This window comes from Phocoena sinus, chromosome 3 (assembly GCF_008692025.1).
Source record: "Phocoena sinus isolate mPhoSin1 chromosome 3, mPhoSin1.pri, whole genome shotgun sequence".
NCBI lineage: Eukaryota > Metazoa > Chordata > Mammalia > Artiodactyla > Phocoenidae > Phocoena > Phocoena sinus.
The window spans coordinates 54049895-54062833 of NC_045765.1; the positions used below are offsets into that span (position 1 = coordinate 54049895).

The window sequence follows — 12939 nt, forward strand, 5'->3', positions numbered from 1 at the left end:
GAGTCTCATTAAATAACTGCTCGACATCCCTTATTGTAGTTCTCTAAAGATTTCTGTTTCTTTGTCTTTGACAACATCTGGTTTTACTCTGTATATTATTTCCCACTCATGTTTCTTGCTTCGTATTAAGCTGTTTTATTTTTTCCTAGTCTTACTTGCTTTTCCTTCCCTTTCTCTTTTCCAGGTCTTTGTCTATAATCAGAATTTGGGGTTTTCTTTTAAGATCTCTAAAATGAATTTTAGTCATGCCATCTGACTAGCCAATATTAGTCCCAGCACTGGACTTGACAGTAGTTTCATTTTCTCCCCACTGGTGTCGGCTTCTATTGCTTCATCATCATAATTCTTCTTTGTTTGCATTTCAATAATTTATACTTTTTGTTACTTTTCCTATTATTTTATTTAAATTTATGCTAATATTATATCTTTCTTGCTCTCTTTCTTGAGTGGCAAGCTAAACTCACTTGTTTTAAATCATTTGCTTTTTGAAATTCTTATAGTTGTCTACAAATTTACCCCTAAATATTCTTTTCTCTGTATTCCACAATTTTTAATAAGTAATATTTTAATTCTTGTAGTTTTTATTTCATTGTGATTTTTTAAATCCAAGAGTAATTCAGGGTTGTAGATTTAAATGTCCAAACTTTTCTGTTTCCTTTTACTATTTTTAAATGTTTGCTTTGTGATTTTTCCAGCTTTATTGAGGTATAAGTGACAAATAAAATTGTAAGATATTTAAAGTGTACAACATGATGATTTGATATATGTATACATTGTGAAAGGATTCCTCTACTGAGCTAATTAACACATCCACCGCCTCACGTATTTACCTTTTTGTGTGTGTGTGTGAGAGCATCAGGTTCTACTCTTAGCAACTTTCTATTATACAATACAGTGTTGTCAACTGTAGTTTCACGCTATACATTAGGTCCTAAGGCCTTATTCCTCTTACAGCTGAAGGTTTGTACCCTTTTACTAATCCCTCCCTATTTTCCTCACCAGCCACTTTGTGATTTAACTACATAAGGCATGTATACTATTTGTACTTTGAAATTTGCTCTACGATTTTTGTGATGACTATGCAGTAAGTTGTTGTAGATTTGCCATATGTTCATGTAAAAATTGGCTATTCTATATTTATTGTGTATACAAATACCCAACAAATCTGTCAGATCAAGCTTATAGATTCTGTTATTCAAATATGCTGTGTGCTTAGTAATATTCTGCCTGTGTGATGTATTATTTCTTATGGAACTGTGTTAAAATCTCTTTCAAATTTCAGATTTGAAAATCTGTATTATTTCCAAAGCTATACTGTTATTCAAATATGCTGTGTGCTTAGTAATTTTCTGCCTGTGTGATGTATTATTTCTTATGGAACTGTGTTAAAATCTCTTTTAAATTTCAGATTTGAACATAATCTGTATTATTTTCAAAGCTATATTGTTTGGTAATAGGAGCTCATGATTTTTATATCCTTTTGGTTGTCTGTTCTTTTTATAAGTATGATCAGTTCATTAAAAAAATCACCACTAATGTTGCCTTAAACACTACTTTGGTGTTATATTAAATTGACATGACTGCTTTCTTGTGTGTAGGGTGTGTGTGCATATCTATCGACATCTTTATCTTCAGTATTTCAGTATAATTTTACTTTAAGCACGTATCTTGTCAGCAGAATAGATGGATTTAAAAAATCAACCAACTTGGCAATCTTGGTGTTTCAATAGGTGAAAAGGTCATTTATATATACACAGAAGCAAAGTTTTAAATTATAAGAGTTGAGAAAATTTTAAATTGTAACAACTTATGGTATTGAGAGTATACTCTTGGTACCAAACAGAAAATAAAAATCCACACTTAGACATACAGCAAGAATGAGAGAATTTTTTTTAAAGCCATCAGAGAAAATAAAGATTACCTAAAAAATAATAATTTGTTGGCAGGAAATTCTCACTAGCAAAAGAAAGTTCCAGAATTCTCCAGGTCCCAGACCATAACTAGGTATTTTAATGGCACTTTTAATGGTATGCGGCAGTGGTATTCTGAATATCACAGCTCAGGTCTGAGAGACTTAGTGTTCATTTTCTGAAGCCAGCATCTGTGTCCACCTTACTCCCTTGGTCTTTAGCTTGCAACAAGTTACAACCATGGGAACTGGTAGGTAATGTTTTTATGTGATTTTCCCCCTTTTTAACTAGCTAAGGGGCCTAACTGCTTATTTTGGATGCAAGCAGTAAGCCTGGCTCAGGTCCCTTGTTTAGCCCAAAGCCCTTTTGTCCCTATTACACTGCTTGAACAATCTCATCTAAGTACAAGACTAGAATTCCCACTTTAGTTTTAGCCTGGCTCACCACTTTCTGTCCCATCTTCGGTCCACTTAGCTATCTATCTTTTATTTGTGCCTGACTATGCTTCTGCTTTCTTCTTTTTTATTTTATACATGTATCTTTAATTTATTGGAGCAGAGTAAGTATATCAAAGCATAGATTTACTCCCCTACGATGCATTTCTTGTGAAGAGCTTACACACATTAAAATGGAATATATACTTGATTTCTGTTAGTTGTTTACATTACAGGCATAATATACAAATCACGAGGCTTCAAACTATTTCTCAAGTTGCACAGAAAATTTTCTGTCATTCATCTTATTACTTAATTTCATGTTACTTAAACAGCTGATGCATTCTTGAGCATGCATAAAGCATGTCAAAATAAATGACTAAACAAAAGGCTAAGAAAGCTTAAATTTGCAGCTTACCTAGATTTCCATAATTTTATATTAACACAACTTAAAAATACTACTTTAGACAATCTTTACCCCTTCAAATGTCCCCAAATAAAACAGCACCCCGACAGATGACATCTACATTAAATTTAAGGATAAATTAGGAGATACTTATAACTTAAGGATATTTGAAAACAGTATTAGTCACATTAATATTGGTGGACCTTTTCTAGTAACACCCAATCCTTGCTAGATAAGAGAATGGTAAATCCAGACAAATAAAATTATTTGGCCAGAAGCAAGCAAGAAAACCTTAGAAGCCAAATCTCCTTGTTTCTAATGCAGTGCTCTTTCCACAACTCTTTTCATTAGAACTCTTTGTTCTAATGAAAGAACAATGATAAATATACTCGGATATAAACATTTAATGATTTCCCAGAATTTGTAAATAGAAAGCTACAATGATATATGGGAAATAGAGAACTGTTAGTAGTAAAGAATGGAAGCAAGTAAGTAAACTCAGGAATTATTTTTACCTAGATAAATTTACTACACAAAGTTTACCTGAGAAAATGTTTGCTTTCTGTCTTCAAGTAAAGACTGGGGTGCTGATAGAAAATCCTTTTTCTCACAGCTCTCCTGGCTGATGAGCGTGTCAGCGTAGTTGGACTGCGGGAAGGTCACTTGACTCACCTGCGAATCCGCGGTGAGCGAGACCTCGTGGGAATAGGTCTGCAGGAAAGCCCGCACCCCGTCTACGCCCACAAAGTGAGAGACAGGCACGCCCGTCAATCCTCCTCCTGAAGCCTGGAGCACACGCGTCCTATGCCAGCGCCACAGTCTGAGCGCCAGCAGCACAATGACAAAGGCGAAGAAGACGCAGGACACCGCGGCCACCGCCACCACCAGGTACAGCGTGAGGCTGGAGTTGTCCAGGTTGGTGGAGGGTTCCATGCTGCCCAAGTCGGCCAGCACATCTGGGATGCTGTCAGCCATCGCCACTGTGAACGTGACAGTGGCCGAAAGAGGGGGCTGGCCGTGGTCCCGGACCGCCACCACCAGGCTCTGCTTGAGCGCGTCTCTGTCCAGCAGGGCCCGCGCTGTGCGCACCTCGCCCGTGTGCAGCCCCACCGCGAAGAGTCCCGGCTCGCTGGCCTTGAGCAGGCGGTAGGACAGCCAGGCGTTCTGGCCCGAGTCTCTGTCCACAGCCACCACCTTGGTCACCAGGTAGCCAGGCTCTGCGGAGCGGGGTGCTAGCTCCACACCGGTGGAACCGTCAGTGGGGAGGGCGGGGTACAGAATCTCAGGTGTGTTGTCGTTCTGGTCCAGCACGAATATGTCCAGTGACACGTTGCTGCTGAGCGGCGGGTCCCCGCTGTCACTTGCAGTCACTCTCAATTGCAGGTCACGGAACTGCTCATAGTCGAAGGATCGCAACGCATACAGGACTCCAGTGTCTGAGTTGATGGAGACAAAGGAGGATAGAGGTACCCCCTGGATGGTGTCCTCCACCAGGGAATAAGTGACTCGTGCATTCTCATTGCTGTCAGCATCGTGGGCAGTCACGGAGAAAATGGAGGCACCTCTGGGGTTGTTTTCTGGAATGTAGGTGGAGTAGGAGTCCTGGAGGAAGACAGGGGAGTTGTCATTGATATCTGTCACTTGCAGTGAAACGTATGTTTCGGTAGATAGAGTCGGAGTTCCCTGATCTGCTGCTGTTACTGTGATGTTGTACTGGGAGGTAAGTTCTCTGTCCATTGTTCTTTCTGTCACTAAACGGTAATAATTATCATCTAACTTTTCTAATTTAAAGGGTAGATTTCCAGAAATGGAACACGTAGTGTGACCATTGTCTCCGGAGTCCTGGTCGTGCACACTGATAAGAGCAATTATGGCCCCAGGAGGAAAGCTTTCTGGGACTGCAGTGGTGACAGAGGTGATGGTCACCTCTGGGGCATTATCATTTATGTCCAGAACTTTGACCAGCACCTTAGCTCTGGCCATGAGGCTTGAACCATCCTGAGCTTGAATTTCCATTGGATAAATTGTGTATTCTTCAAAACCCAGAGGTTCTTTATTTGATATTTCTCCTGTGTAAGAATCCAAGTGAAATACTTGTGCCACTTTGTGGTCTATATTATGAAACAAATATGTTACTTCCCCATTGGCTCCCTCATCTGGGTCCGTGGCTTTTACTGTGAGCAGCCGAGTGCCCAGCGGCACGTTCTCAGGAACACTTGTGTGGTACTGTGCTTGAGTAAACGCTGGAGGGTTGTCATTTGCATCCACCACCTGAACTCGAATTCGGAGGCTTTCTGAACGGACTGGGTTGCCCCCATCAAAAGCGGTGAGGAGGAGGCGGTGGACAGCGTCTTCTTCCCTATCTAGGGGACTCTGCAGGACCAACTCTGGCTGTTGGGACCCATCAGGTCCCTGTTGCACATCCAGGGAGAAATGAGGGTTGGAGCTGAGCTGGTACATCTGGAGCGAATTCATACCCACATCAAGGTCTTGTCCAGAAGGTAGAGGGATCCTGGTACCTGGAGTGGTTATTTCATTCATTTTAAATTCTACTTCCTCTAACTGGAATTGGGGAGTGTTGTCATTAATATCAATTATTTCCACTTCAACAGGGAAAAGCTTCATTTTATCCTCTACCAAGACGTTAAAACTCACCAGACACTGCAGGCTCTGAGCGCAGAGCTCCTCCCGATCTATCCTGCCTGCGGTGACCAACCTGCCGCTTCGCGGGTTCAGAGCAAAAAGCTGAGTCCTACCTCTAGAGACGATGCGGACTCCCCGCTCCACCAGCTCCTGGGGTTGTAGTCCCAGGTCTTTGGCAATGTTGCCTACAGAGAAACCTTTATCTGTCTCTTCTGGCACTGAGTAGCGGATCTTCCCAGCCTGGGCTTCCAACAACATCCACAGAAAAAGGAACAGCAAGACCAGCCTGCGGCAGCCGAGCACCTTCACTCGAATCGTCATTGCTCTCTTGCTTCGTAGTTTTCTCCCAGTCTGGCACCAACAGTATTGTTTCTCTGCTCTTCTGAGTCTAAATTAACCGAATTTTCAGGAGAATTCAGAGCATAAAGGGGTCCTGAATTAGGATCTGGGCAGCCTCAGGGAGTCTGTTTTCAATCTGGCAGTGATGGAGGTTCTAAGAAGTTTTTTTTTCCCCTCGGTGTGTTTGTGTGTGGGTGTGTGCGCGCGCGCGCGCGCTGCCTTTATCTCCCAGACTGGTGAACAGCGGCACCCAGAGTCCTAACCAGTTACTGCACTCCTAGATAATACTTGAACTTTCTCTTCTCATTAACCTGATCAACCTTTCCTCAAGTCTTAGTTTATTGTCAAGGAAATAGTTAAGCATTATACATTATAACTATGAAAAGGAGAAATTGCTGTGTTCATTTAATTAGTTACATCTACATATTGCTTAATTGTAACATACAGTAGAATCCAAGCTATCCTGGATATTCCAGTAGTATTCCCAAGCTATCAGCTTTCCATTTGCTAGTCAGGAAGTATCACAAAAGGGACAAATCATTCCTCCACTTCTTCTGTAGTACATTTTGATCACTTGATAATTTCACAGGCCATATAGAAGAGCAAATGCCCTTTGACTGGAGGATGAAAAAAACTAAAAGGAAAAATAAACTTTTAGAGTGTAAGCAAGACTTTAAAAAATTGGACTATCCCATTTCCTATCCATTGCGCTCTGAATATTTAGCAGAAACCTTGGAATTTTGAAGGACATATTTTACTCCATCCTTATTTTTCCTCTTTTACTGAAGCATCTATGTATCATGTGGATTTAAAAAGACCTTTAATATGGGTTTTTTTTTTTTTTTTTTTTTTTCAGTACGCGGGCCTCTCGCTGTTGTGGCGGAGCACAGGCTCCGGATGCGCAGGCTCAGCGGCCACGGCTCATGGGCCCAGGCGCTCCGCGGCATGTGAGATCTTCCCGGACTGGGGCACGAACCCGTGTCCCCTGTATCGGCAGGTGGACTCTCAACCACTCCGCCACCAGGGAAGCCCTAATATGGGCTTTTAAAAGACCTTCAACTCAGCTGAAAGTAATATATTTTGATATATTAAAATAACACTGGGCTTGGACTTCCCTGGCCATCCAGTGGTTAAGACTCCATGTTCCCACTGCAGGGGGCAGGGGTTTGATCCTTGGTCGGGGAACTAAGATCCTGCGTGCCACGCCACGTGGCCAAAACGAACGAACAAACAATCAACAAAAAAACCACTGGGCTCTTGGAATTTCATTGGAAAAATGTCACATGAATATCTAATTTAGACTAAATTTAAGAGACACAAGAGGTAGTGATATTTTTCAAAATTGAAAATAAAAAGGCCACATCTTTATTTTTAGATAGTCTATATTAGGATAATATGTATTCTCCTACATCCACACTTAATGTTTTCTCCAAAAGAAGTTGGTTTTCTAAAACAGCAAGATTTTAAAACTATATTGCCTTCCTTCTTTTACTCATTGCAAATTAGTAAAAGGTTACTAACTAAAGTGTCTTGGGCTTAGTGTGATTTATTTATCCTTACACAGAAGTTAGGGAAGAATGATCTCTGCATTCCAGAGGCTGACAATTTTAGGAACAAATTGGGCCAGATATTGGCAGCCAACCCATGGACAGCATGACTGAGAAGGCTCTGGAAAATGATGAAGGGAAATAATCAAAGGTCAGAATAGTTCTTGGAGAGAGACTCTATGTTCTTACACAACCAAATCTACAGGTTCTCAAAGACAAATATGATGTAGCCCAAGAGCAGAAACTTAAAGATGCAGTGAACCTCCTTCAATATTTCGAGGAAAGAACTCTTTAGCCAGAAACATAATTTTTCAGAACGTACATTAATAGGCACAAAGTTTTGCCTAAAGGAATTTTCTGGGCTAATGAAACAAATCAAAATATACATAGAAACTAGCAAACAAACTTGTAGAGCTCTCCCACACCCCTAAAGACAACAAAAAATAAGCAGGATTGCTTACAGCAGGGTGATATTTATGAAATAAAAGTGTTAAAACTCACACGAATACATTTGAATCCAATGTAATAGTTAAGGCTTCACCGCTGGTACTACAGAAACTATCTAGTTGAAGATGTTTCTGAGTTAACTTGAAGAAATTAAGACTTTGCAATATCTGAAGTCACATATTGACTGTAGGAATAGGGCAAATCTCTCTTGCTGAAGTGGGAGCAACTCCACGTCCAGTCTTGGACCAGGCTGAATTGCAGGGCTGGAGGAGCACTGCAGGCACCAGGCTATGGCCAGAGTCACTGCTAGGAAGAAGAACATGAAGATCAAGGCGAAAAGGCCATGACCAGGTAAAGCTGTAGCTCTGGCAGTAGGTGCTGGGTGGTCGCTGAGGTCTGTCCACAACTCCTGCAAAGACTAGCTGCAGCATGACGAATGTCGTCATTGAGCATGGTGACCAGCAAGCCCCAGAGAACAGTGTCTCTGTCATCTGCAGTGCCCCAGTGGGCATCTTGCTCTTGTGCATTCTCAGGTTGAAGAGTCAGATTAGGACACCTGATAGGACAGTCAGGTGTTGCGCCCCAGTCAGCGTCCACCTTGGCGACCAGGTAGTCGAGCTGCAGTGTGTGATGCCCCATTGAAGACGCATGTGACTTCCAGGTGCAACTCCCAGCATAGCACGTCTTCTGTGAGTTTTTGCAGTGGTAGTACACCATGACAGGCAGGCTCAGGCTGACACAGAGCACTGGTCACAGGCCACAGAGTCAGCTCAAAGGTAGGCTGCAGTGAACACCACTGTGCTCTGCACTCACTGACACGTCAGACAACAGCACCCAGGTCACTGGTCAGGAAAAACAGGAGGCACTTAGGGCACCAAGTTTCAGTTGGAAGTGCTAAAGTGTGAAATGGAGGCTCTGGGTGAGCCTCCCATTCCCAATCTCCTGGACCATACAGTAGACCTGTTGGGAAATTAGAGCATTTTTGTTGATGTGGGTTATATGCAGGCTAATGCTTACACTGGAGGAGAGGGACAGCTTGTCTTTGTTACCTCATGATTCCGAATCTGCTCCCAGTTTAGAATCCTTTCTGTCAGTAGCTTACAAAGAATTACATAGTAATTCTTTGTTGTGAATTGTTTGGCTATGTGTTTATTACTGTCTACAATATCTTTTACTTTTCTCTTCAAGAAATCTCTGAGTCCTGTTGTTTTGATTAGAGCAACCACAGTTCTTATCTCTAATAGGACTAAACAGTCAGCTGAAAATCACCTGCACTGCATCATAGTTCTCAACCTGCATTTCAACCAGGATTGTGAAAAGCGCCTTTAACTGTCTCCAGTCTTCTCTTCTAAGCTGTGATATAACAGTCACTCTTCAAAATCAAAGGTGGTGCTGTCGTTATTGAATATACTGTGTATGCCCTGTGAGACCGTGTAGAAAGTGTAGAACTCTACCTTAAGGGTGTCATCTAGGTCAGCAGGGATCACCTGAAGAATGCAGACAAGGAGGTTCTCTGGCAGGCAGACTCTGCTGTATACTTTGTAGCTCAGCATGGGAGGACTGGCTTTGGCATCCAAGACCTGCATCTTGCCCTGAGACTCCTCCCCACCACTAAGTGGTGGCAGCTCTGCTACTCTGGTCCAGATTTCTCCAATAAATAACCAGAGTATTTACTGCCCTAGTGTTCTCTTTTACTTTGGGCAATGAGGGAGATGGTTAACTGAAATTAATTTGATAAACTTGTAGAGAATTACTTGCAGCATCCATATCTACTGCAGTTTAGGAGTAAACTTTGCTCCTATTAAGATGTTTTCCAGAATTTTCAAAACAAAATGGCTGTGCTCAAAGCCATATGTTATTTATATCCAGGATAAATAATTTATATAAAAAACATTTATAGGATTTCCAGTGAAGGTTTCAGATTCAAGGGGCCTAGGGACTTCCTTTGGCCTATTGGCTAGATCTATCCTGTCATTTGTTCCTTCCTGCTCTCTTTACTGGCGGTAAAGAGAGGCTTCTCAGCACTCACCCATGGTTCTTGTCACCAACATGTAGATCTTTGGCGAGATTCCCCACTTTTAAATCCTCGGCTATCGCTTCCGGAATCTCTCAGCGTAACTGCCGCGCAGTTCACTAGGCTGAACAAAGACATCAGAAAAGGAAAGAGCGCTTCCTGCACTCCCGCGTCTTCCCTGTGGGGAGACTTCTCTCTCTTCACGATGCTGCTTCGTAGGACCGAATGCACCTCGCTACAGTTGCTCCTCGGATTACCAAGGTGCGCTGGAAAGAAAAGGCAGCAGCTCTCTCAGACCTTCCTGACCCAGATATTTGGAGCAGATTGCAGGAGAGATGGCGTGCAGAGTCCGCTCCTGGTGTGTTTCTCAAAAATGTGCATACATCGCTGCGTCAGAACAGCCAGTGGGTTCCTTTGTTTCACTCTAAGCCGGGGATTGGCCAACAGCGGCACCCAGAGGTCCAGTAGGATAGCTACCACATGTTATTTCTGAAAGTCCTCACAGGAGACTGTATTTGCCTTTTTTCCGGGACTTATTTTTACAATAACAGTTGGTTCATTATAAAGGCTACAAGTCACTATTGCTTTTTGACAAAATACTAATAAAATGGTCTTTCCACAAAATTTAAATCAAACGTTTTAATTTATTAAAATTCACATCAGCTTAAAATAAAAATTCTTACACAATTTCCCTCTTGAAATTTCCCTTTGAAGAACACTTGAAGCTTCTTTTTATTAAACATTTTTTTACTCAAGAAATTACCCACTGTAAAAAGAACTGTACATGAGAAAAGGAAATTCTCACTATATATTCTACAATATAAAAGAAACTTGCAATATAAAAGGTAGAAAATACTGACAAAAATTTTCAAGTATCAGTAATCGCATTATTTAATTACAATTTTACACATAACATAAAATTTACCAACTTAACCATTTTAAGTGTACAGTTCAGTAGTATTAAATACATTCATAATGTCATGCAACCATCACAATCATCCATCTCCAGAACTCGTTTTATCTTATAAAGCTGAAACCTATACCCATTAAATGGTAACTCCTCATTCTCCCTTCTCTCCAGCCCCTGGCAAACACCATTCTATTTGCTCTATTTATGATTTTGACTATTCTAAATACTTCATATAAGTAGAATCATATGGTATTTGTCTTTTGCGTGTGTGTGTGACTGGCTTATTTTACATAGCATAATATCCTCAAGGTTCATCCATGTTGCAGCATATATCAGATTTTCCTTCCTTTTTAAAAGAATATGGAAGTTCCTCAAAAAATTAAAAATAGAACTACCACATGATCCAGCAATTCCACTTCCGGGTATGTTTCTGAAAAAAACGAAAATACTAATTCAGAAAGATGTAATCACTTCTATGTTCACTGTAGCACCATTTACAATAGCCAAGATATGGAAGCAACCTAAGTGCCCATCAATAAATGAATGGATAAATAAGATGTGGTACATATACAAAGCCATAAAAAAGAACAAAATCTTGCCACTTGCAACAACATGGATGGACCTAGAGGGTATAATGTTAAGTGAAGTAAGTCAAACAGAAAAAGACAAATACCATATGATTTCACTTATATGTGGAATCTGAAAAAGCAAAACAAATAAACATAACAAAACAGAAACAGATTCACAGAACAAACAGGTGGCTGTCAGAAGGGAGAGGGGTGAGGTGATGAGTGAAATAGGCAAGGAGTATTAAGAGGTACAAACTTCCATTTACAAAATAAATGAGTCACAGGGATGAAATGTACAGCATGGGGAATACAATATAGTCAATAAAATTGTAGTAACTTTGTATGGTGACAAATTGCAACTACACTTTCAGTGGGGGTGATTATTTTGTAATGTACAGAAATATCGAATGACTGTGCTGTGCACCTGGAACTAACATAGTGTTGTAAGTCAATTATACTTCAATTTTAAAAAAGAATTTCCTTCCTTTTCAAAGCTGAATAATATTCCATTGTATGTACACATACCATATTTTGCTTATGCATTCATTGGTTGATGGACACCTGGGGTGCATCTAACTTTTAGCTATTGTGAATAATGCTGGTATGAACAAGGGTGTATAAACATCTTGTAGAGACCCTGCTTTCAATTCTTTAGGGTATACACACAGAATTGGAACTGATAGATCATATAGTAATTCAATTTTTAATTTTTTGAGGAACCACTGACGGTTTTCCACAGTGGCTGTACCATTTTATATTCCCACCAACAGTGCACAAGGATTTCATTATTCCACATCTTTGCCAATATTTATTATTTCCTGTTTTTTTTGGTTTTGTTTTGTTTTTTTTTGGCGGTACGCGGGCCTCTCACTGTTGTGGCCTCTCCTGTTGCGGAGCACAGGCTCCAGACGCGCAGACTCAGCGGCCATGCCTCACGGGCCCAGCCGCTCCGCAGCATGTGGGATACTCCCGGACCGGGGCACGAACCCGCGTCCCCTGCATCGGCAGGTGGACTCCTAACCACTGCCCCACCAGGGAAGCCCCTCCTGTTTTTTTAATAGCAGTCATCCTAATGGGCGTGAGGTGGTATCTCACTGTTGTTTTTATTTGCATTTCCCTAATGATTAGTAACATTGAGCATCTTCTCATGTGCTTATCGGGCATTTGCATCTTTTTTTGAATTACATATATACTTCTATAATCCTCCCAATAATCAGCTCTTTCATGGATACCACTGGTTACCTCTATAGACTGAATATTTGTGCCCCCCCCAACACCCCAAATTTCACATGTTGAAACCTAATCAATGTAATGGTATTTAGAGGCAGGGCTTTGGGGAGGTGATTAGGTCATGAGGTTGGAGTGCACATGAATGGCATTAGTGCCCCTGTAAAATAGGCTGCAGAGAGCTCCTCCATCCTTCCACCATGTGAGGTTACAGCAAAAAAGACTGCCACCTATGAACCAGGAAGCCTGCCCTCACCAGACACCAAAGCTGCCAGTACTTTTATCTCAGACTTCTCAGCTTCCAGATCTGAGAAATAAATTTCAGGTGCTTATAAGGCACTCAGTTTATGATATTTTGACACAGCAGCCCAAATAAATTATGACAGTTGCCCATGCTCTTTCCTCTCTTCTAACACTTCATTTTTAGTTTAGAGGTCCACCCTCTGTGCATCTAAGGGGCAGCTGAACCTATTCATAGCTGTAGTAGGTTCTG

General features: G+C 41.2%; 1 protein-coding gene across 1 annotated transcript in view; it reads right to left on the reverse strand.

The window, feature by feature from the left end:
* LOC116751273 (protocadherin gamma-C4) overlaps window positions 1–5776 on the reverse strand; it is a 176498-nt gene extending 170722 nt beyond the window's left edge. Inside the window, exon 1 of the mRNA XM_032626970.1 lies at window positions 3294–5776. Within this exon, the coding sequence (XP_032482861.1) occupies window positions 3294–5714 (2421 nt within the window). The 5' untranslated portion in view covers window positions 5715–5776. The remainder of the gene's footprint in view (window positions 1–3293) is intronic.
* Window positions 5777–12939: the final 7163 nt, after the last annotated feature.